This window comes from Muntiacus reevesi, chromosome X (assembly GCF_963930625.1).
Source record: "Muntiacus reevesi chromosome X, mMunRee1.1, whole genome shotgun sequence".
In the NCBI taxonomy this organism is placed as follows: Eukaryota; Metazoa; Chordata; class Mammalia; order Artiodactyla; family Cervidae; genus Muntiacus; species Muntiacus reevesi.
The window spans coordinates 67,117,435-67,142,311 of NC_089271.1; the positions used below are offsets into that span (position 1 = coordinate 67,117,435).

The 24,877-nt window shown below is 44.2% G+C and overlaps 1 protein-coding gene across 1 annotated transcript in view; it reads left to right on the forward strand.

Annotated features, from left to right (window-relative positions):
- The first annotated feature begins 539 nt into the window (after positions 1-539).
- Positions 540-24,877, forward strand: part of SLC16A2 (solute carrier family 16 member 2) — a 129,516-nt gene continuing 105,178 nt past the window's right edge. The window contains exon 1 of the mRNA XM_065915195.1: positions 540-1,101. Coding sequence (XP_065771267.1) covers positions 684-1,101 — 418 coding nt within the window. The 5' untranslated portion in view covers positions 540-683. The remainder of the gene's footprint in view (positions 1,102-24,877) is intronic.

Consider the following 24,877-nt stretch of genomic DNA (forward strand, 5'->3'; position numbering starts at 1 on the left):
CTCCAAGTCCCCCTTAAGCCCAAGGCGGGGGGGAGCATAGGGACTACTGAGGGCGGGGTGGGGTTTTTAGGGGCCATCTCTTGTCCTGGGGTCCCTGGGGAGACCCTAGTTCCAGGCTACTTGTGAGGAAGGAGAGAGAGTGGGAGTAAAGGATAGGCGGGGTCTTCCCTGGGGATTCTGGGTTGATCAATGCTCGTTTGGAGCCTGCGGGGAGGAGAGGGAAGGAGAACAGGATAGTTTATGCTCTCGTTTTTCCATTTTAACTATCTCTCTACTGGGCTTCTGGACTAGGAAAACGGGATTCAGTAGTTCGGAAAGGGAGTTGAGGAAGGCAGTGGCGAATTGAGGAGGAGGTAGGCAAGTGTGAGGAGGAGGAGGAAGGGCTGGGGAGAAGAGCGAGGCTGTAGGGCTGCCTGTTGACGGAGGAAGAGGTTGAGGGGGAGGGAGAGGAGGAGGAGGAGGGGGAGGAGAGAGATGACATGGGGAGAGGAGGAGGGGGGTTGGACGGGGGAGGAGGAGTAGAGGGCTCGAGGGACCGTCTGTCTCGGGACAGGCTAGCCAGCTGGGGCGCGGAGCCGGGAGGAGGAGGCAGCAGCAGCAGCGCTTGGAGCAGCAGCAGCAGAAACAAGTACCAGCCACAGAGCGGCTCCTCCGGCCCGAGCAGCCACAGTCCCCCGGCCGCGATGGCGCTGCAAAGCCCGGCGAGCGAGGAAGCTAAAGGGCCCTGGCGGGAGGCAGACCAGGAACAGCAGGAGCCGGTGGGTAGCCCCGAGCCGGAGCCGGAGCCGGTGCCCGTGCCCCCACCCGAGCCCCAGCCAGAACCTCAGCCGGAGCCCCAGCCGCTACCGGACCCTGCACCGCTGCCGGAGCTGGAGTTTGAGCCTGAACCGGTGCACGAATCCGACCCTACACCCACGGTGGAGACCCGCGGCACCGCGCGTGGCTTCCAGCCCCCCGAAGGTGGCTTCGGCTGGATGGTGGTCTTCGCTGCCACCTGGTGCAACGGCTCCATCTTCGGCATCCAGAACTCCTTCGGCATTCTTTACTCCATGCTGCTGCAGGAGGAAAGAGAGAAAAATCGCCAAGTGGAGTTCCAAGCAGGTGAGCGGCCCCGCGCGCCCCACCTGGCGTTCTAGGCAAGGGTGTTCATTCCGGCTGCCGCAGATCTCATATCTCCTGGTCCGAAGCGCCCCTCATAGTGCGCCGCTTGGACTTATCGCCGTTACGCCTAGTCCTTGGCTCTGCTAGGGCGCGGGTTGCCTGGCTCTGGGCAGCCTCGGCTGTAGAGACTAGGTGCAAGAAATCCCGGGGGGTGGGACCTGGGACCTTCGTTGATCATACACAAAGAATGAACTTTTTTGCTCTGGGACATATCCAGACGCACCTTTCGGGTTTGTTTAAAGTACGCTGAGCGTCTGTACAGGGGGAAAATATTTGCAGAAAGGTTTTTGTTGTTGTTTTGTTTTGTTTTGTTTTGGGGGGGCGGTGAAGTGTGAAGCCTTGGAGAGAGGAGAGTTGAAAGGTTGGGAAGACTTTGAGAGAAATACCGTACCTCAGATGTCCGCAGCAGCCGCTGTTCCAGGAAGTGGAGGTATTTTCTGTCAAAAACACTTTAGGAATCCCGATGACTGAGCGAAGAGTCAAACACATGGCAGGCGTGTATATCTGTTGGAGAGAGAGGAAGGGAGGGAAGGAGTGTGAGTGGGGGGGTGTGCGCGCGTCTATTTGCCCGCAGTGGTTACTGCCCAACAGGGCGGGCTGTCCTCTGCCACACTGAGGGAGCTAGCGGATCTCTGTGCCCTCTGAGCTGAACCCCAAACCAGGCAGGGAGGCAGTCTCCAGAGAGGCGTGAGGCGGCTGGCAGACTGGGCCCTGAGACTCACTTTGCACCGCCTCCAACCTCAGCCGTGCCCTCTCTGGCGCCTCGCGCCTCTTCGCTATCCGCGGGGTGCCTCGTTAGTCTTTAGACAGAAAGCCGGCCTCCACCCCTCCTGCCTTCGGGTGGTGCTGACTTGGTTTTCTTCCCTAAGACAAGCATGGCTGGGGTCATAGCTCTCTCTGTTCAAAGCCGCGGCTGCAGGACCGCAGGATTGTGCGCTCCTCCCACTGAGCCTGCCAGTGGACTCAGAGAAGTCAAAGTAGCCACCCGGCTTTCTCAGCAAGCTGCAGGCGAAGCCCGTAAGCCGTTTCGTTGAAGATTCTCAGGAGCGAGCTGAAGGGCTTGGGATGCCTTCCTCAAGGCTCACTCCCTCTTGTGGCTCCTCAGGACAGCTCCACTCTAGACCTGTTGCAAGTTCAAAGCTTAGAATACATGGCTTTTAAAAACGCAGCTCAGAATGTGTTGCCCTGGGACTGAAGGGTTCCCTCCTCTCCCCGCCCCCAAACACACACTTCTGCTGCTCTCTGAGGAGCACTGGGGATTATTTAGTAAATAGAAACCTTGAATTCTGTGGGCATCCACCTGTGGATTCTCTGAGCCCTTGGAGAGCCTCTCCTACCGCTCTCAATCAAGGACTCTTTTGTTTTTTACTTTGCAGATTCGCTGGGCTGCCCTTAAAGAGGTTTTGGGACGCTTGGTGCCCCTGGCCTTGTGATCCATTGGTGTCCTAATGTGCAGGCCCCACTTGAAAGTTTGAGTGCGTGTGAATGGCTGTACAAGGCAGTCACAGGACTCCCCAGGCTGCATTGATGCCTGAGTGGAGGGGGTTCCTGACTGTGTGGAATATCTGGGCAGAAGGTCACTACCACACTCACCCCTGGGACTACATTTTCCCAGTTTTGATGCAGTTCAGGGGCTCTTGGGAAGGCAGCCAGGGTAGGGTCTCTAGCTTTTGCCTAGATTACCTTTTAGGGTACCTGCTGAGCACTGCCCTGTGGTTAAAGACAGGCTGTTGGCCTTTTAGGTCAGTGGCAACGTCTGGGCAACATTCATGTGAGTGAGCAGGCCTAGAGCAGGGGACTTAGGAGTGTGTAATAAAACTTGGAAAAACTACTATTTTACCAGGAAGAGGTTCACTGCTGGGGAACAAACTTCAAAGTAGGTGATCATAGGGGACTCAGGGGGAGGGCTGGCTGTGACTTTCCGGTCAAGACCTCACAGTGAAGCTGGGAAGTGGGGGTGGCAGTGAGCTGTACAGAGGTGTGGCTGGTGTGTACTCTGACACAGACTAAGTCCATTACGGGGCTGGGGTTACTTGTTTAAATTATGGTGAGTATGGGTCAGGAAAGGATGGAAAGGAATTTGGTATATCCCTAGGGTCTCAAACTACTTTGGCTTGGGTCCTTGCTGTATGTGTCTTGAATTCATGAAAATTATTTTTGATACTGGAGGCTCTAGGGAGCACCTCAGTTTTTATTTTTAAAATGTCAGGAGCCCCCCACTACTTTCCTTGGTTCCTAGAAAATCTTATCCTCACCACTACCTTTCTTGAGCCCCTCAACTTTCCCAAGCAGCCATTTAGGTCCTGAGATTCCAAATATGTCTCTGTCTCCCTACACTTTTTTCTCAGCTAACTGTGCCACGGTGCTGGTGTCTCAAAGGGATAGAAGAAGCCAGTAGAAGCTTGCTGAGATCTTTATCAGCCAGTGTTTGCCTAATAGCTATTCTGGGGAACATGGAATATACATCCATACAGTCAAGGAGGTTGGTGCATTGTCTATTTCTATTAATGTCTGACATGCATTCCATCTCTAGAAATCTATGAATTAAATATTTGGAGGCACCCCCACAGCCCAAATTCTCTCTGGCTAGGCCTATGGCCCTGCCCATCAGAACAAGACCCAGTTTCCCCCTCAGTCAGTCTCTACCATCAGGAAGCTTCCATAAGCCTCTTATCCTTCTCCATCAGAGGGCAGATAGACTGAAAACCACAATCACAGAAAACTAACCAATCTAATCATATGGACTATAGCCTTGTCTAACTCAATGAAACTATGAGCCATGCCATGCAGGGCCACCCAAGACAGAAGGATCATGGTGGAGAGTTCTGACAAAATGTGGTCCACTGGAGAAGGGAATGGCAAACCACTTCAGTATTCTTGCCTTGAGAACCTCATGAATAGTATGAAAAGGCACAAAGATAGGACACCGAAAGATGAACTCCCCAGGTTATTAGGTGCCCAATATGCTACTGGAGATCAGTGGAGGAATAACTCCAGAAGAAATGAAGAGATGGAGCCAAAGCAAAAACAACACCCAGTTGTGGATGTGACTGGTGATGGAAGCAAGGTCCAATGCTATAAAGAGCAATATTGCATAGGAATCTGGAATGTTAGATCCATGAATCAAGGTAAATTGGAAGTGGTCAAACAGGAGATGGCAAGAGTGAACGCCGACATTTTAGGAATCAGTGAACTAAAATGGACTGGAATGGGTGAATTTAACTCAGATGATCACTATATCTACTACTGTGGGCAAGAATCCTTTGGAAGAAATGGAGTAGCCATCATAGTCAATGAAAGAGTCTGAAATACAGTACTTAGGTGCAGTCTCAAAAATGACAGAATGATCTTTGTTCATTTCTAAGGCAAACCATTCAATATCACGGTAATCCAAGTCTATGCCCCAACCAGTAATCCTGAAGAACCTGAAGTTGAACGGTTCGATGAAGACCTCCAAGACCTTTTAGAACTAACACCCAAAAAAGATGTCCTTTTCATTATAGGGGACTGGAATGCAAAAGTAGGAAGTCAAGGAACACCTGGAGTAACAGGCAAATTTGGCCTTGGAGTACAGAATGAAGCAGGGCAAAGGCTAATAGAGTTTTGCCAAGAGAACACACTGGTCATAGCAAACACCCGCTTCCAAGCATACAAGAGAAGACTCTACACATGGACATCACCAGAAGGCCAACATGAAATCAGATTGATTATATTCTTTGCAGCCAAAGATGGAGAAGCTCTATCCAGTCAACAAAAACAAGACTGGGGCAGTCATAGCCATCTGACTATGGCTCAGATCATGAACTCCTTATTGCCAAATTCAGACCTAAATTGAAGAAAGTAGGGAAAACCACTAGACCATTCAGGTATGACCTATTCCCTTACGATTATACAGTGGAAGTGAAAAATAGATTTAAGGGACTAGATCTGATAGACAGAGTGCCTGATGAACTATAGACAGAGGTTCGTGACACTGTATAGGAGACAAGGATCAAGACCATCCCCAAGAAGAAGAAATGCAAAAAAGCAAAATGGCTGTCTGAGGAGGCCTTACAAATAGCTGAGAAAAGAAGAGAAGTGAAAAGCAAAGAAGAAAAGGAAAGATATACCCATTTGAATGCAGAGTTCCAAAGAATAGTAAGGAGAGATAAGAAAGCATTCCTTAGTGATCAATGCAAAGAAATAGAGGAAAACAATGGAATGGGAAAAACTAGAGATGCCTTCAAGAAAATTAGAGATACCAAGGAAACATTTCATGCAAAGATGGGCTCAATAAAGGACAGAAATGGTATGGACCTAACAGAAGCAGAAGATATTAAGAAGAGGTGGCAAGAATACACAGAAGAACTGTACAAAAAAGATCTTCATGACCCAGATGATCACTTTGGTGTGATCACTCACCTAGAGCCAGACATCCTGGAATGTGAAGTCAAGTGGGCCTTAGGAAGCATCACTTCAAACAAAGCTAGTGGAGGTGATGGAATTCCAGTTAAACTATTTTAAATCCTGAAAGATGATGCTGTGAAAGTGCTGCACTCAATATGTCAACAAATTTGGGAAACTTAGCGATGGCCATAGGACTGGAAAAGGTTAGTTTTCATTCCAATCCCAAAGAAAGACAATGCCAAAGAATACCCAAACTGCCACACAATTGAACTCATCTCACACCCTAGTAAAGTAATGCTCAAAATTCTCCAAGTCAGGCTTTAGCAATACATGAACCATGAACTTCCAGATGTTCAAGCTGGTTTTAGATAAGGCAGAGGAACCAGAGATCAAATAGCCAACATCCACCGGATCATCGAAAAAGCAAGAGAGTTCCAGAAAAACATCTGTTTTCTTCTTTATTGACTATGCCAAACCCTTTGACTGTGTGGATCACAATAAACTGCAGAAAATTCTTAAAGAGATGGGAATACCAGAACACATGACCTGCCTCTTGAGAAATCTGTATGCAGGCCAGGAAACAACAGTTAGAACTGGACATGGAACAACAGACTGTTTGCAAATAAAAAAAGGAGTACGTCAAGGCTGTATATTATCACCCTGTTTATTTAACTTATATGCAGAGTTCAGTTTGGTTCAATCGCTCAGTCATGTCCAACTCTTTGAGATCCCATGAACTGCAGCATGCCAGGCCTCCCTGTCCATCACCAACTCCTGGAGTCCACCCAAACCCATGTCCATTGAGTCAGTGATGCCATCCAACCATCTCATCCTCTGTCGTCCCCTTCTCCTCTTGCCCTCAATCTTTCCCAGCATCAGGGTCTTTTCAATTGACTCAGCTCTTCGCATCAGGTGGCCAAAGTATTGGAGTTTCAGCTTTAACATCAGTCCTTCCAATGAACTCCCAGGACTGATCTCCTTTAGGATGAACTGGTTGGATCTCTTCGCAGTCCTAGAGACTCAAGAGTCTTCTCCAACACCACAGTTCAAAAGCATCAATTCTTCAGCACTCATCTTTCTTCACAATCCAACTCTCACATCCATACATGACCATTGAAAAAAACCATAGCCTTGACTAGACAGACCTTTGTTGGCAAGGTAATGTCTCTGCTTTTTAATATGCTGTCTAGGTTGGTCATAGCTTTTCTTCCAAGGAGTAAGTGTCTTTTAATTTCATGACTGCAATCACCATCTGCAGTGATTTTGGAGCCCCCAAAAATAAAGTCTGACACTGTTTCCACTGTTTCCCCATCTATTTGCCATGAAGTGATGGGACCAGATGCCATGATCTTAGTTTTCTGAATGTTGAGCTTTCAGTCAACTTTTTCACTCTCCTTTTTCACTTTCATCAAGGGACTCTTTCGTTCTTCTTCACTTTCTGCCATAAGGGTGGTGTCATCTGCATATCTGAGGTTATTGATATTTCTTCCAGCAATCTTGATTCCAGCTTGTGCTTCTTTCAGCCCAGTGTTTCTCATCATGTACTCTGCACATAAGTTAACTAAGCAGGGTGACAATATACAGCCTTGATGTACTCCTTTTCCTATTTGGAACCAGAGTACATTATGAGAAACGCTGGGCTGGGTGAAGCACAAGCTGGGATTAAGATTGCCCGGAGAAACAGCAATAACCTCAGATATGCAGATGACACCACCCTTATGGCAAGAAAGTGAAGAAGAATGAAATAGCTCCTTGATGAAGGTGAAAGAGAAGAGTGAAAAAGTTGAGTTAAAGCTCAACATTCGGAAAGCTAAGATCATGGCATCTGGTCCCATCACTTCATGGCAAATAGATGGGGAAACAGTTGCAGACTTAATTTTTGGGGGCTCCAAAATCACTGCAGATAGTGACTGCAGGCATGAAATTAAAAGACCCTTACTCCTTGGAAGGAAAGTTATGACCAACCTAAACAGCATATTAAAAAGCAGAGATATTCCTTTGCCAACAAATGTCTGTCTAGTCAAGCTACGGCTTTTCCAGCAGTCATGTATTGATCTGAGAGTTGGACTATAAAGAAAACTGAGTGCCGAAGAATTGAACTGTGGTTTTGGAGAAGACTATTGAGAGTCCCTTGGACTGCAAGGAGATACAACCAGCCCATCCTAAAGGTAATCAGTCTTGAATATTCATTGGAAGGACTGATGTTAAAGCTGAAACGCCAATACTTTGGCCACCTGATACAAAGTACTGACTCATTTGAAAAGACCCTGATGCTGGGAAAGATTGAAGGTGGGAGGAGAAGGGGACAACATTAGATGAGATGGTTGGATGGCATCACCGACTCAGTGGACATAAGTTTGAGTAAACTCTGGGAGTTGGTGATGGACAGGGAGGCCTGGTGTGCTGTAGTCCACGGGGTCGTAAAGAGTCATACGTGACTGAGCTGAACTGAACTGCATATCTTCACAGCCCTAAAGCTGTGCTGATTGGCTTAATGGGTCTAAGGTTCTGCAGATGATTGGTACTATTATGAAGGTGCCCCCCCAGAAGGTTGTTTTTATGTTTAGGGGCTAACTCCACGTCATAGTGGTCTCTGGGCATGGGAAAGAGTCATAGAAAGTGTAAGGAAAATGGAATTCAGTGCATTCTACAGCATGCAATGTCCAGTCTTTGTGTACTCTATGGTGCATACAGTTCTGTGGTGGCAGTGTATCTTGTCCTTTCTCTTCACCTATTTTGAAAAGGAAACCAGCTTTCCCTGGGTCCTAAGCCTGGGAGGGCCAGCAGGCAAAAAGTCCTTGAAATGAAGGCAAGTGACCAAGGTCTGATTTAGGGGAAAAAGGAAAAGATCAAGAGAGAAATGAGCCTATACTTTTTGTAGAGCTTGTAGGAAATTTGCGAGTTCCCCTAACCCAGACCAAGCAGCATACAGGACAGGGGCAACCCAACAATTTGATGGGAAGTCTATAATGCCCCCCTGATATGAGAAGGGAGACTTTTGGTGGAAAGAAAGAGCAAGGTAGCATTGGTTGCAGGGCTCAGATCATTATTGGAACCCTAAATGAGTTGTATCAGGGGCAGGTTAGGGTTGGGGGTCCAGAAGACAAGGCAGAACAAGTCAGGGTTGTTAACATTGGCTCCAAGTTTAGGTCTTTTTGGACATGCCCCAGAGTAACTCAGCACCCTGTACTTTCCACCCTGACTTCCAGTCTAGCACTGAGTCATAAAACATGATGGGAGGCATCTTTTCCTTTGCAGTTTATAAGCATGACCCTTGTAGTCTCCCAGGTGGAGGTGGGGGGATGTCTCTCACCACTCAGAGAAAGAGGTAATAATAGTCAGGAAGGTTCATTATTCGGTACAAGATAGTTCAGGCTCATGGGTCACTCTGATGGAGACAGAATTTTCTAGGCATGGGATAAATGATTCATTCTGTCTTTGAGCAAAGAGTCCCAAAGATAGGTCAGATCAGGGGCAATTTAGGCTATCTTTCTCCTCCTCATTTTAGAAGCTTTCATTGCTTAGTTCAGTGTCTCACTGGGATGGCCACTAAATTGCTGACTTTGGGAGCCAGGTATCTTTCGAGCAAATATGCCAATGTCTTGCCTTTGGCTGAAGGACTTTGCCTACTGTCCATAGAAGACAGAGGTTGGTTCAGAGAACCAACGTTGGTCAGCCATAGAAGGTTGGCTCAGAGCCTGCTATGGAGCTTTGGGACACAGGGCCAGGCATCTTCCAAGCCACTCCTCTGACTCCTCTCCAATCAAACTGGGTCCCAAACTGAGACCCTGACTCATACTGGAGGGGATGAGGAAGAGAGGTTGGGGGTATTTGGAAGCCAACTGGGGGGTGCTTGTTTGAGCTGAAGTGGCTAATTGAAGTTAGATCCCTGGCTTATTGTACAGTGACCTCAAGTGCTCATTCTAAGTCTAAATCTGGATCCTAATGGGTTGGTGATCTCAGTAATACCAGCTGGACAGTGACTAGGAGTTAGACAACTTGTGCCCCTGGCTTGCTCTGTGACTTTGAGCAGTCACTTTACCTCTCTGTACCTCAGTTTATCTAGTTGTAAATTGAAAGGGTTTGACTAGATGAATACTAGATGAACTTCTTAGCTCTTCTGTTCTATCTTTCTAAAATTATATGATATTTTATTCTTCACTATTCACTTAGCATAAATTTTGACTCATTCAAACAAATGGAAATATGCTAATCTGCATGAATGAGGGTTTGAATGGGTTGGGAGGAGATTGGGAAAGCAATGAAAAGCTATACAGACATCATTTCTCCATGTTGTGTGTACATATGCTACTCATATGTACCAAATATGGTTAAAAAGACCCACTTAAAAAAAACAGTACATAATGGTAACTTCAGATCCACAACTGCTTCCCCCAGCATGTCTTGCTTAGCATAGAATTGGACCTCCAAGAGAATTCCCTCAACTTGGCCTGCTGCAGGCCAGCAGAGTGGTTCTGTATGCTGCTATTTCCCAGCATTTGAGCCTGTTCCTACAAAGCACTAAACTGAAAGCATTCCCTTAAGCCTCAGTTTGGACCCCTCTCCTGAAACTTAATTTTCTACAGCTCATTCTCATTTCTCAGAAATGCATGGTTAGTATGACCTTGGTTTGCTGTTACTTCAGGATAGAAGAGTAAACCAAGATTTATAAATTCAATAAAGTGGTTTCCTTTAGGGGGCTTCAGGCAGGGCATCCTTGTAGCTAGCTAAGGTCTGCTGCCTGGTAGTGGGTGTGAGAGAGCTGCTGCCTGTCATCCTAGAGAAGGCCATATTCGTTATTCCCAATTTCTGGGCAACTTCAGCTTCACTCAGGATTTACTGAGAGTGACTACTGAAGGCACAGAGTTCTCTCTTTTCTTTTTTCTGAATTTATACTTGCTTTGGAAATATTTCCTCCAGTGCCATGAAGAGTAAGTAAGCAGATGGACTGTCAGCATTTGCAGAAATATATAAAGGATGTCATCTGTACATTTTGAGCAGACCAGTTTCCCAGGAGAGTGTGCTGCTTTTCCCATCAGCATCTTTTTGTTTTGTTGCATTTTTTAAGATTTTATTTTTGACTGTGCTGGATCTTTGTTGCTGTGCCAGGGCTTTCTCTAGTTGCAGTGCATGGGCTTCTCATTGTGGTGGCTTCTCCTGTTGTGGAAGACAGACTTTAGGCCCATGGGCTCAGCAGTTGCAGCTCAGGCTTAGCGGCATGGGGGACCTTCCCAGACCAGGGATCAAACCTGTGTCCCCTGCATTGGCAGCCAGCTTCTTAACCATCGGACCACCAGGGAAGTCCTGTTTTGCATTTTGAAAAAAAAAGAATCATTTACTCTTTTCATATTGTGTGAAAGAAGGTGTGGGATTTCCTGTTTTGAAAGAACTATCTCACCTGGGACTGAATGAGTAAACCTTAGAGAAAACACTTTTTTTCATAAAATGTTCACGCATACACACACATACACATACACATACTCTACACCTCAAGCCATGGATTATGAGTATTCTGCCTGAAAAAGTCTTTTCTCGTCTGTTTATGGAATTAGGTTTTAATGTAACAGAAGCTTCTGTAGGGTTTGTGTGAGACTTGTACAAAGGGCCCAGACTGAGAAAACTTGTTAAGGAGGAGTGATGGAGAGAATATGGTCAGCCTAGATTGTACCTCTTGGCATGGATTCTTTGCAACTTCCCTATAGTAGCGCTTGGAAACATTTATATAAGTTTCTTTCTGCTTCCATCCTCCCCTTATCCTGCATCCCATTCAAAAGTTATTGGGAAGAGGGTTTAGGATACTCCAGCCCTCTCCCATTTTAAGGATGAGAGAGGACTAAGCCTAGGGATCTTTAATCATTTGCCTTGAAGTCGAGGTATTGTGATTACTAATGTGAAATCATTTGACACTTATTTGTGGGTGGAGAATGTGGCCTGCTTGGGTGGCTTGAGGAAGTACATGCTTTTTCACCCTAGCAGTCTTGCCCTTCTCCATTCTCTTGTTTGCTTTTTCTGGGATTGGTAGGAGAAGAAGGGATAAAAATGGCTATCCCAACCATATATTTTCTTGGCTCTTTCTATTTTCATAGGGCATTTGTAATACCTCTGCTTGATATGCCATCCTTTTGCTCCTAGTATTGTTCTTTCTTCTTTCTTTCCCTCACTCAATTAGAGGAACAACTAGGGTTTCAGATTGTGTGAAACCCTAGTTTGTGTACAGTCCTTACTCCAGACTGGATCTCAGGCTTATTCCCACACACCCTGTGTGGAAGTGTCTCTTTTCCCCTTTCCCCTCTCTCTTAACTTTCCACTTTCCAAGGGAAGGGTGACTTCCTATGAAACACTCAAGAGTGTAGAAGCTATCGCCTCTGGATTTTTGCAGTAAGATTCACAGCCCTGGGACCCCAGTCAAAGAGATAGTACTGTAGCAGGTCTTACTCAATAGTATTCAACAAATGTCCTGGTCAGTCGCACCCTTTCTCTTCAAATCTGCACTATCATTGTCCCTCAATTACTGAGCCTATTGAACTTGTAGAGACTTCAGATTGGTTTTTGGTAGCCTGAGGGTTCTAAATAAAATAGAAATCTCCACTCTATTTTGATCCCCTATCAATCTCTCTTCTTGCCCCCCCCCCCCAAAAAAAAAGATACTATAGAATTGATTGTAGAGGAGTTGGAGGAGGCAGGAGACAAACACATTAGACTTAAAAGTGCTTTTAGTGAGGATGTAGAGGGAGGAAATGAAACTCCCAGGTTAGTTGCTTCCCTGCAGCTGAAGGGAAAAAAAGAAATGTCACTAAACCAGCAGTCCCCACAGAATCTCTTGTCTAACTTATCCTGTGGCTCTGTCCACCCACCTTCTTACCCAGGCTAGAAGGGTATGTGCATGTGCCCATGTGTCCAGACCTGTGGGTACATGTGTATAGCTGGGTGTGTGATATCTGTCTGGGCCAATTAGCACAGTTGCTTAGAATATGATGCCTATGAGATTCAGGTCACAATTTTAGTCACTTGTTTAGGTTACTGAGCTTCTCACAAGGAAAAGAACTCTTCTTCTGGTCACCACTCATGCCCTTCATATGTGGTTGCCACTGATTCCAAGAGGACTGGGTATAAGTATGAAGATGATTCCCTGTAAATCTTTTTTATGGGGGAAAAAGTAACAAAGCACACAGCCTAGTGGTATCTGCTCTTTCACAGTGTGATTTCTTTGACATTTAGCTTCTTACTTCCATCAAGCACCCTGATAATAATAATAGTATTTGCTAACTTTTATTTAGCATTTATCAATTAATTCTGTGCTTCTTTGAGATGCCATGGACTATACAGTCCATGGAATTCTCCAGGCCAGAATATTGGAGTAGGTAGCCTTTCCCTTCTCCAGGGGATCTTCCCGACCCAGGGATCGAACCCAGGTCTCCCACTTTGCAGGCGGATTCTTTACCAGCTGAGCCTTAACGGAAGCCCAATTCTGTGCTAGACATTATATTAAGCACTTTACATGTACCAGCTCATTTCAGTTCTGAACAACTCTATGAGGTAGGCACTATTATTTCCTCCATTTCACAGATAGAGACAGATGCACTGAAATTAAGTAGCTTGCTTCAGTTCATATAGCAAATAACGGCAGAGCCAATATTTGAACCTAGAGAGTATGAATCCAGAGCTCCTTCTTTTAAATATCATTTAATACATCTAAAGATGAGAGGAGCCAAGTACCAAGAAGGACTACTACAGAGTTTCCCATTCCTTTAGCCTCCAGGCATCCTTATGATTAAGGGATATATGAGATGACCATGAAAGGGCTTAGTAAACAAAAGTCTGACAGTCTTGTGATACATGGTATACTCTTCTAACCACTCATCTTACTCTACCTAGAGTCATGGGTCATTGGGTCCAAAAAAAGGCCAGAGAAAGTGTCTCTTTTTAGTTGGTTAGCCTGAATGTCACATAAACTTTCAAGGCTTCAGTGTTCTCATCTTCATAGTGAGATTGACAGTATTTACTTTTATAAGACTGTGAAGGAGCATATGAGATTCTGTATGTGAGTGGTATTTGTCAATTGTGAAGGGGTTGATATTATTATTATCATTATCATCATCATCATCATCATCATATCATCCAGTAACATTTTCCAGCTCCTAGAAAGTGAGTTGTTATACCTTTCTCTAAATATTTCTGCAAGAGGAATCAACCCCTCCCCACTCCATCTCGTCTCAATCTCCTGTCTGTATTCTTCTGCAATTTTACCCGGGTGTCTCATAGCTAAGGATTGGCCACTGGCCACGTTTCCTTTGTTCCTTAGTTCTCTAGGAGCCCAGGGAGAGGAGGGGCCAGATCCCAGGCAATATACATTCAAGGAAACAAGGCATGTTGAAATATTTACAGCTCTTGGCAGGAGCTCACAAACCTCCCTTTGAGTCAAGGACTGACTTTTTTCTTTTTTTTTTTAAATAAGGATTACTAGGCATTGGGGGCAGATGGTGGGTGGAGTTAGGGTGTCATTTCCTCCCGAGGGTCTCTCACAGAGCCTCTGTTCTCCTGCAGGTAGTGAAAAGAAGGAAAGGGATATTTAGGGTCAGAAGGTCTGGGCCAGGGGACATTAAGCAAAGAAGGGACCTTGCTCCTTTGTATTCAGTTTTTGAGTGGGCCAATTTCCTTATGTTCTAAACAGGATAGCCCCAGAGAACAGAGGCCACAGAAGGCCAGAAGCCTGGAAGAGGCCTGCAATAGCAGTTTTGAGCAGCATTTCAGTGACCACTTAGGAACTTCCATTAAGACCATTTAGTAGGCAAATGTTTATACCATCTCACAATGAAAATATTTCTCTTTTGTTGTTGTTGTTGTTGTAAACAATAAAACTAAATTCTCAAGTCCTTCTTTGAGACAAGATTTCAAATATACTAAGACTTACCATCTTGATTTTCAGTTATTTAAACATGTGAGTTGGAAGGCATTTTAGAGACTACCCATTCCTATCCATCTGGTTCTCATTTCATAGGAGAACTGACATCTAGATAGATATAACCTCAGTCAGTATTACAGGTAGATGATTGTAGTCAAGGTTGGTTTATAAGAGTAGTTGGGGATGGGTGTAAGAGGTATGGCTTCTGGCACCTTGGGAGTTCCTCAGTTCAGTCACTGGCATACTGCCCACATTATGTCTCCCTGAACTTTTCTAAAGTCAATCCACAGGCACTATGTTGCATAAAGAGACTGTATTATGTTGTAATAGGTGTAATTTCATTTACTTAATATGAGACAAAATTCAAGAGGTGGGATGGTGAAAAGTCTCCCTGCTACATTATCTTAAAAGTGAAAGTCGCTTAGTTGTGTCCAACTCTTTGCAACCCCATGGACTATACAGTCCATGGAATTCTCTAGGCCTGAATACTGGAGTGGGTAGCCTTTCCCTTCTCCAGGGGGTCTTCCCAACTCAGGGATCGAACCCAGGTCTCCCACATTGCAGGCAGATTCTTTACCAGCTGAGCCACAATGGAAGCCTAAGAATACTGGAGTAGGTAGCCTATCCCTTCTCTAGCGGATCTTCCTGACCCAGGAATCGAGCAGGGGTCTCCTGCATTGCATGTGGATTCTTTACCAACTGAGCTATCAGGGAAGCTACATTACCTTACAGCTACCTTGTTCCCCTCCCTAGAGGCCACTAATGTTATCTGGGGTGTTCTTCCAAAGATATTCTGTATATGTACAAACAGTTGTGTATGTATGTGTATATCCTATTTGAAAAACACAGTGGTAACCTGTAATTCACATTATCCTCCACTTTGTCTTTTATGTTGTTGTTCAGTCACTCAATCATGTCTGAGTCTTTGTGACCCCATGGACTGTAGCACAGCAGGCTTCCCTGTCCTTCACCATCTGCCAGAGTTTGAACAGTCATGTCCATTGAGTCGGTGATGCCATCCAACCATCTCATCCTCTGTTGTCCCCTTCTCCTCCTGCCTTCAATCTTTCCCAGCATCTGGCTCTTTTCCAGTGAGTTGGTTCTTAACATCAGGTGGCCAAGGAATTGGAGCTTCAGCATCAGTCCTTCCAATGAATATTCAGGGTTTATTTCCTTTAGGACTGACTGGTTTGGTCTCCCTGCTGTCCAAGGGACTCTCAAGACTCTTCTCCAACACCACGGTTCAAAAGCATCAATTCTTCAGTGCTCAGCCTTTATTATTGTCCAGTTCTCACATCCATACATGACTACTGGAAAAACCATAGCTTTGACAAGATGGACCTTTGTCAGCAAAGTAAGGTCTCTGCTTTTTGATACACTAGGTTTGTCATTGCTTTTCTTCCAAGGAGTAAGCGTCTTTTAATTTCATAGGTGCAGTCACCATCTGCAGTGATTTTGGAGCCCAAGAAAATAAAGTCTGTCACTGTTTCCACTGTTTCCCCATCTATTTGCCATGAAGAGATGGGACCGAATGCCATGATCTTTGTTTTTTGAATGTTGAGTTTTAAGTCAGCTTTTTTCACTCTCCTCTTTCACCTTCATCAAGAGGCTCTTTAGTTCTTCTTCACTTTCTGCCATAAAGGTGGTGTCACCTGCATATCTGAGGTTATTGATATTTCTCCTAGCAATCTTGATTCCAGCTGTGCTTCATCCAGTCCAGCATTTCGCATGATGTACTCTGCATATACGTTAAATAAGCAGGGTGACAATATACAACCGTGATGTACTCCTTTCCCAATTTTGAACCTGTCTGTTGTTCCATGTCTGATTCTAATTATTGATTCTTGACCTGCATACAGGTTTTGCCAGAAGCAAGTAAGGTGGTCTGGTATTCCCATTTCTTTAAGAATTTTCCATGATTTGTTGTGATCTACACAGTCAACAACTTTAGCATAGTCAGTGATACAGAAGTAGATTTTTTTTCAGCTTAGAAAATACATTTTATTTTAAAAAAGAAAGATTTTTTGAGCTCGTGAGAACGTAGAAAACTTTGAAGACTGACATCATTTGCTTTTTCTATGATCCAACGGATGTGGGCAATTTGATCTCTGGTTCCTCTGTCTTTTCTAAATCCAGCTTATACATCTGGAAGTTCTTGGTTCATGTACTGTTGAACCCTAGCTTGAAAGATTTTGAGCATTACCTTGCTAGCATGTGAAATGAGTGCAATTGTGCAAAAGTTTGAACATTCTTTGGCATTGCCCTTCTTCGGAATTAGAATGAAAACTGGCCTTTCCAGTCCTGTGGCCACTGCTGAGTTTCCCAAATTTGCTGGCATATTGAGTGCAGCGCTTTCACAGCATCATCTTTTAGGATTTGGATAGCTCAGCTGGAATTCCATCACCTCCACTAGCTTTGTTCATAGTGATGCTTCCTAAGGCCCACTTGACTTCACACTCCAAGATGTCTGGCTCTAGGTGAGTGATCACACCATCGTGATTATCTGGGTCGTGAAGATCTTTTTTGTACAGTTCTTCTGTGTATTCTTGGCACCTCTTCTTAATATCTTCTGCTTCTGTTAGGTCCATACTGTTTCTGTCCTTTATTGAGCCTATCTTTGCGTGAAATATTTCCATGGTGTCTCTAGTTTTCTTCAAGAAATCTCTAGTCTTTCCCATTCTATTGTTTTCCTCTATTTTTTGCGTTGCTCACTTAAAAAGGCTTTCTTATCTCTCTTTGCTGTATATCTTGAATATTATTACACAGTAAGTCCATCACTTACAAAAATAACTGCACAGTAATCCATTATATGGATATGTTGTAATTTATTTACTCAGCACTCTGCTAATAGGAATTCAAACTATAACCAATCTTTGAATATAGGCTTTAGAATCAAACATCACTAAATTCAAATACTTACTATATGGCTGGCCTTGACAAAGATTTTAACTTCTTGAAGTTTGAGTTCTCACATGTATAAAATACAGATAATAATAACATCAACCATTATTGGTGTGGAGATTAAATGAGAGGAAGCATATAAAACATCTAGTGTACAGCCTGGCACATACTAAGGGTTCAATAAATATTGAATAGTCACGCCCTGCTCATAAGCCTTTCCCATACTCTCCACCTTCGATTCAGTTGATATTGGTTCAATTCAAGTCAATAGGTGTTTATTACGTGTTAGGTTGGACCTTGGATGAACCAGAGAAGGAAAAGTGTCCCTCAAGAAGTTTATAATTTCTTTGAGAAGACATAACATACCAAACAACCACAGATCACTGCTAGCTAGAAAAGATATGTATATGTGAAATTGAATGCAATTTTGGTGTGGTGATGTGGAAAACGAGAGGTAAGTGTAAGGGCCAAAGGAATCAAAAGAGCTTTGCTAGTACCGTTGTAACTTGAAAAGAGATTTAGCTAAGTAGAGAGGAGCCTATGAATAGGGCAGTGGTCAACTGAGACTTGCAAATTAGACAGATCAATTGTTACTCAAAATCTGGGTCTTTGCCCTCTGGAAGTCCCTGACCCAGAAGGTGGAGTGGTGTCAAAAGGAAGGGGGAGAGGAAAATACTGAGGACATTTAGAGAAAATGGTATGGGGAAGGGGGATATTTGGATATTAGGCCACAAAATGAGGTGCCTGCAAGTGACTTGTGGCATAAGCCACCCAGCTTACACCATCTGCTCTTCCATGTCCACGGCCAAGCACTTTTTAAGAGGTCCAAGAAGAAGGATAACTGGCCTGAGAGTAGAAATAGCAGAAGCTCTCAGCCCCTCACCCTGAGTCCCAAATAGGTCCAGATGTTGTGAGCCCCAGGAGAGGGGGAGACAACTGAGTGATAATAATCCCTTCTCCATGTGGTACATTGTAATTTACATCTTAACTGATGTTTATCCTTACAACAGAGACAGTTATGAAATAAAGTACTCAATTGAATCTCATCATGTGCCAACATCTTTGATAACAATTGCTATGTTGAGAGGTTCTGAAAAATGAAAAGTCAGTGTGGTTTGTATTAGTCAGGGAGAAGTTCATGGCAGGGAAGGGCTGTATAGAGATTCATATTCCCATTTTATAGTTACAGAAAATGGAGAGCAGATTGAAGGCAACTGAGTGGCCTAAGGTCATATACTTAATATATAACAGAGCTGAAACTAGAAACCAGGGATCCCAATCCATGTTACATGGGGGCTGAGATGTAGGACCTCCCTAAAACGTGTAACAGTTTTCCCTTAACTTGATAGCAGCCTGAAACAAATTGAAATAAAAAAGCTAAGGGGGGAGAGAAACAAGGGTCATGGAAGGAAGGATATGGGCATAACTAAGACCTGCTGGCTGAGGTTAAGAAAGAGCACCAGAATGGGAATCAGGAGATCGAAGTTCTACTTCTGGCTCTACTACTGTGTTTGTGACCCTGACAAGTCTCTTCCACTTTCTGGCCTTGATTTCTCCCCTTAAGCGATAAGAAAGCTGGGCCTCCCAGAAACTTAGTGGTGCTTAGAACCAATGGTTTATATAAACCAAAGAGACATTGGATGCTCCCTGGCAAGGGGTCAGAGGATATAGGGACAACTTCTCTGATGAAAATTGAAAACAGATACTCTCAGATTTGAGAAAAAGATGAGTCTTGGGAAGGGTAGTTATCCCATGGTCTCTATTCTATCTTCTTGAAGAATTCCACCCATGAGAGGCAAAGAGAGAACAGGTATGCCCAAGTGAGCCAGTACCTCAATGTGAAACTGAGATTTGGTGGGACAGATATGCTGAGACAATGCTAGATCTCTGTCCTGAATATTCTCTACTAACATCACTTTTCTAAAATCTTAGCTTTATTAATTTTTTGAAAGAGAGTTTGTGTCTTATGGACATAGTACCATTGAAGTCCTACTTTCATGGAGCCCTTTTGAGTGAGCACTGACTCTGGAACCCAACTGCCTGGGTAAGTCTGGCTCCACCATTTACCAGCTGTGTACTTAGGCAAGGGACTTAGCATCTCTGCACCACAATTTCCTCATGTGTAAGAGGAGGATCGAGGAGGGCATGGCAATCCACTCCAGTATTCTTGTCTGGAGAATCCCCACGGACAGAGGAGCCTGGCAGGCTACAGTCTATGGGGTTACAAAGAGTCAAGCATGACTGAGCAACTAAGCACAAGAGGAGGATAACAAGAGTACTTACCAATAAGATTGTTAAAAGAGATATATATCTCAGAATTATATATGTCTCAGAACAGTAAGTGCTGTAGAAGCATTTGCTGTTATTATCTCCCTAGTAAGCTAGTGTAACCCCAAGTGAGCCTAAGGGAGTTTAACACCACTCATTCAGGAATTTTGAAGGTAAATGTGCCTTCTCAAGACACCATCTGGGCTGCTCTGATGTTGGTCATTCCCAGGACCAGATTAATACCTTTAGAGACCCAAAGCACTGTTTTTCCAATTGCCAAATTCTGGAGCAATTCAATAAATTTGTAATTTTTTCATTTTGGGTGTCCTTGCTTCGTTGATGTCCTAAGCTTATACTTAGTCCACCTGTTGGATAATCCTGCACTGGCCACATCAGCCTATGAGCTCCTCCCTTAATTCTGGAAGGAACCAATGATTGTGGGTGATCTACTCATCCACATATGACAATTTTTAACCTGAACAACTCCATCTACAATAAGATGCTCTGTGCCCTGCCTCCCAGGAGCTTATCCTGCCAAGCCCCTTGACCTCCTTGCCCATTGGGACATCCCATCCTAACTTGGAAAGAGGGTTTATCTTCTGGGGTGGGGGAGGGGAAGACAGGTGCCAGGAAGTCGCAAGAGGGGTCCCCTGCAGGAAGCTCTAAACATTTGCAAGTTAAAATTCTGGTGACTAGTTGGGTTGACTGAGTAGTAGAGACAGGGAATGGTGAGGATCCCCTGCCTCCAGATGACTAGGAGACCCTCCCCACTTCCCTGAACCCTGACTTCTACAGGACCTTCAAATTAATGATCCTGAAGCTTTGGAGTTACTAACATTATCTCTACAACTCTTGACCAGGTTCTAACCATTCAAATGGTGAACAACAGGAAAGTTGTATGTATTCCAAGAGCCACAGTGGTTTTTTGGCTTTGACCTAGATTTTGCCTATGGAAAGACTAGTCAAAAGCAAGTTCTTAAATCTTCTGCTTAACCAGCTGGAGGGACCTGTTGGCCAAGGTAAAGGAGGTTAGCAGGACCCCAGACAGGTTCATTTGCTGCTTTGCCCTGGGATGACACCACTCACATTCAAGCTTAGCCAAGCCTGTACTCCCTACACTACTCACAGAGTATCTCGAACATGGAAGGCTCAGTGGAACCGGTCAGACCAGATGTTGAGAGCCTACAGCTTTTAGGAAGAGAAAGACAGCCAGCCAGAGGATAGAATAAGGAAGGAACAAACCTATTGTCTTGGCTCCTAACCCTAGGAAGCCTCCCCTTAGGCTCCAGGGTAACACCAGTGAACACCCACTCAAGGGAGCCATGGCTTTTCTGTGTTCCATGAGTGGATTTGGCCATATCTCCAGGCAGGACCAGAAACCTGAAGGCCAGTCTCCAGACCATGGTTCAACAGAGAATAGTACAGGTCCTAAAACCCTCTTTCTTTTCCTGGAAGTTGTTTCAGCACTAACAGAAAAGATTACTTTGGAATGGGAGGTCATAAAAAAGACCCTGAAGTTCAAGTCCCTTTTGCCTTATTTCTCCTTGTGCTGTGTGTTATAGGGTAAGGAACAGGATCTGACATCAGATAGACCAGCATTAGAGTCTTCGCTTTGTCATTTACCTAATTTGCAACCCATGAGCAGGTCATTTGGCATCTCTGAGCCTCAATTTACCCATCTGTAAAGCGGTGGTGGGAGGGGTAGTAATAATCTCTCACAGTCTTGTGATGAGGTTCAAATAAGAGGATGGATGTGACAGTCCTTTGAAAACTGATTTGAGCTTTACATATGGATTATCGTCATGCTGCCAGGTACATAAGTTTATCTATAGATTTGCACATGTACTCATGCATGTAGAGCTGAATTGTGGCATAACCAAAAACACATATATGTATAAGCAACCACTTGTGTGTACAAAACTTTATACATAATCATGATGTAGGCAACTAAAAGCATATACATAGGCATATAGATACACATTTATCTATATTGACAGCCTCTTTCTCTTTCTGGCACATATATATCCACACATAAGTAGATGTATATGTATATATGTATGTTTCTACATGCATATGTACATATATGTACCACCCCTTGCTGTACAGGTGAGCATACCATTCCCTTCAGCTTCTCCCCAGACTATTCACTTTTCTAAGGGTCTGAGAAAGGTCCTGTTTGTTAATTCCCCCACTTCATACTGAAATTGTCCCTTTTGTCCTTGCTGGGGCTTCTTCCTTGCTTCCATTTTGTTTACAGATTAGCACAGCTGCTGCCACAATTCAAGCCACATAGTATGTGGTATCCACATGTCTGGAGAACATGGATCCTTATTCAGTTGCTCTGTGAATTGCACTCTATTGTGCACAATATATTATTATCCATATTTGACAGCTGTTTCATATTTTTTTCAAAACAAGTTAATCCAGCCATGAAAATAGTCACTGACCCACATGCCCTGAGGCTAAAAGAAATTAGGCAGAAAGCTTAATGAAAATTAATCAGAGCCTAAATGAGGTTGAATCAATCAATATCTCCTCTCCTTTCTTCTCCTCCTCCTCTTCTTCCCATTCCTCTCCTCCTCCTCCTTTTCCCCCTCCCCTGTTTCCTCCTTCTTCTCCCTCCCCTCTCTCTCATGGTAGTGGTAAGGGGCGGGGGGTTGTGTTCACACGGTGTGTATTGGATTCAGAGAGATCCTGTGGTCATCAAGCCCTCTTTGGGAGGAAGGAAGGGGAAGAAAGGGAAGAAAAAAGTTAGGATTTCTGGGATTATAAGCTGGAAGAACATAACTGGGGAATTAAATGGGGTGACACCTAAAGGAGGTGGATTAATGCCTACTTTGAGGCCACCTAGGATGGTAAACCACCCCAGCCTCCCCTTTATCACCTAGATGTGAGCTAATAAGTGATTTTGCTTGTATGCAGGGTGGGAACACTAAAAAGACTCCCTAGTGATAGAATTGAGACATTAAACTTAGTTAGAGAGCAAAATGGTTTTCCAGGAAGAGAGCAAGTCCAGGCCAGATGTAATGGGCCCCCCTCCAGGAGGCCTAGTCATGGCCCAGGATGAGGAGAGCTTTAGGTAGGGCTATTAGATCATTTATGTTCCAAACTGTGATAATTTAAGAATGAAAGGGTACATTATTAATATTATTATGAGACAACAGGCATAAACTAGGATTGTCCCAGGCAGATCAAGATGTATTTTCATTCTAGATTTAGGCCATATTGCTCTAGTTTTCCAGGAAAGGACACACTGTAAGGACTCCTCACAAGTATAACTTAAAAAATGTGTGTGAGGGGGTTGTTGGGTAGTGGGGAGCAGGGCGGGGAGATTCAGTCTTGAGACTAGGGATTATTCTGAACACAAATTCCTTTTATTGTTGTTGTCCATAAATATATAATGGAACTCTATCCCAAGTATGTTTATTTTCTAGTCAGCTTCAGAAAAGGAGAAATTTTGTGTGTGTATGCAATTTTGTGTATTGTGTGTATGTATGTGTGTCAAAGTTTTGAAAGCATGTATGAATGTCCCCTGGAGAAGGAAATGGCAAACCACTCCAATATTCTTGCCTGGGAAATCCCATGGACAGAGGAGCCTGGTAGGCTACAGTCCATGGAGTCGCAAAGAGTTGAACATGACTTAGTGACTAAACAACAAACAGCAAATGAGGGTGACTGGAAATATGAGTATATGTAACTGTGTGTATCTATGGGCATGTACATGTGAATGGACATGTGAGTGTATTGAACATGGATGTGGTGAACATAAATAAAGATTGTGTGCATGTGTGTGTGTATGTGTGTGCACGTGGTTGCCAGGCCTGACCCCCTAATTCATTAAGTTGTGAACTTTTTAGCTTCCAGAGAACAATCACATAGACCACCACCTCATTGTACACGTGAGGAAACAGGTATGTGTAATGAGACCTACTTTTACTATTTTCTTATCAGTGGTTGGGGGTAGACTAGTGACAGTCACAATAATCCTGATTGGGAGCCACCTGCCAATGGATTATGCCAGGTCAGGCCTGGCAATCACGTGCACACACATACACACACACATGCATACACATCTTTATTTATGTTCACCACATCCATGTTCAATACACTCACACGTCCATTCACATGTACATGCCCATAGATACACATGGAGTAAAAGCCTAGCTGTTTCTTTAAGGTTTCTGAAAACAACAGGTACTTGGCAAGTATGGGTAGATGCTGCTCGAGAGTAAACTTGAGGTACCTGTAAGCCTAGATTTGAGCACAAAGGGAAGATTTGACAGATGGCCAGTTCCCCTAAGCCTGCCTTCCTGAAGGACCTTTTTGAATAACGGAAACTTTCCAGTGTTTTGAACATCATACAAAGCCTCCCAGCTCCAAACATACAATGTACAGATGAGATTTACCTTGGAGACAAACCCAGATAATAAAGACCCACTAGAGGCCTTCACAGGATGTGGGCTAGACATAGGCTGCAAATATCCTCAGACTGAGCAATAGGACAGGAAAGCCTCTCCCCTTCTAATCTGTGACCATACGGCTCCTGCCCTCATCATTTTGGGCTCTGGGCAAAGGAAATGGCTATAGAGGCTCCAGGAATGTTAGAGTTGGTTGTTGGAATGGGAATTTGTGCCCCCAGGAGGGTGGGGGACTCTCTCATGAGCTCTGGCTTTTTCTATCTGTGGCTGAGGAGTTATCTGTACAAGTGAGTAAGTACAAGCTGTGCATTAACCCCAAGGGGTAAGTACAAGTTGTGCATTAGCCCAGTGTTAATGAAGCCAAATTCCAAACCATGGTTTAGTCCTCACTTGAACACATTCATGTTGTATGCATTTGCCTGACCAGTCACACAAAGGATAAAGCAAAAAGAGTATGGGGTGCTGCAGCACAATGAAAGAACAACCCAGGTTTCATGTTGTGATATGCCAATTCAGACTCAGTCAGTGTTTATTGAGCATTTACTATGTGCCTAGCACCATGAGAAACTTTTACCTGTGTTAATTAACTGCTTGAATCCTCACAACAGCCCTGTGAAGTAGGATTCATCTCATTAAGAAGCTCCAAGAGGTAAAGTAGCTTGCTTAAATTAAGGCAGCTAGTAATGGGGAAATCAGAATTCAACCACAACTTTGGTTGATTAGTGGTAATAAATCTATTTACATTTAAAATAAATTATTGAGAACCCACTGCATACCAGGTGCTATGCTAATATTTTTCCATGGATTATCTCACTTAATAGGCTTCCCAGGTGGTGCTAGT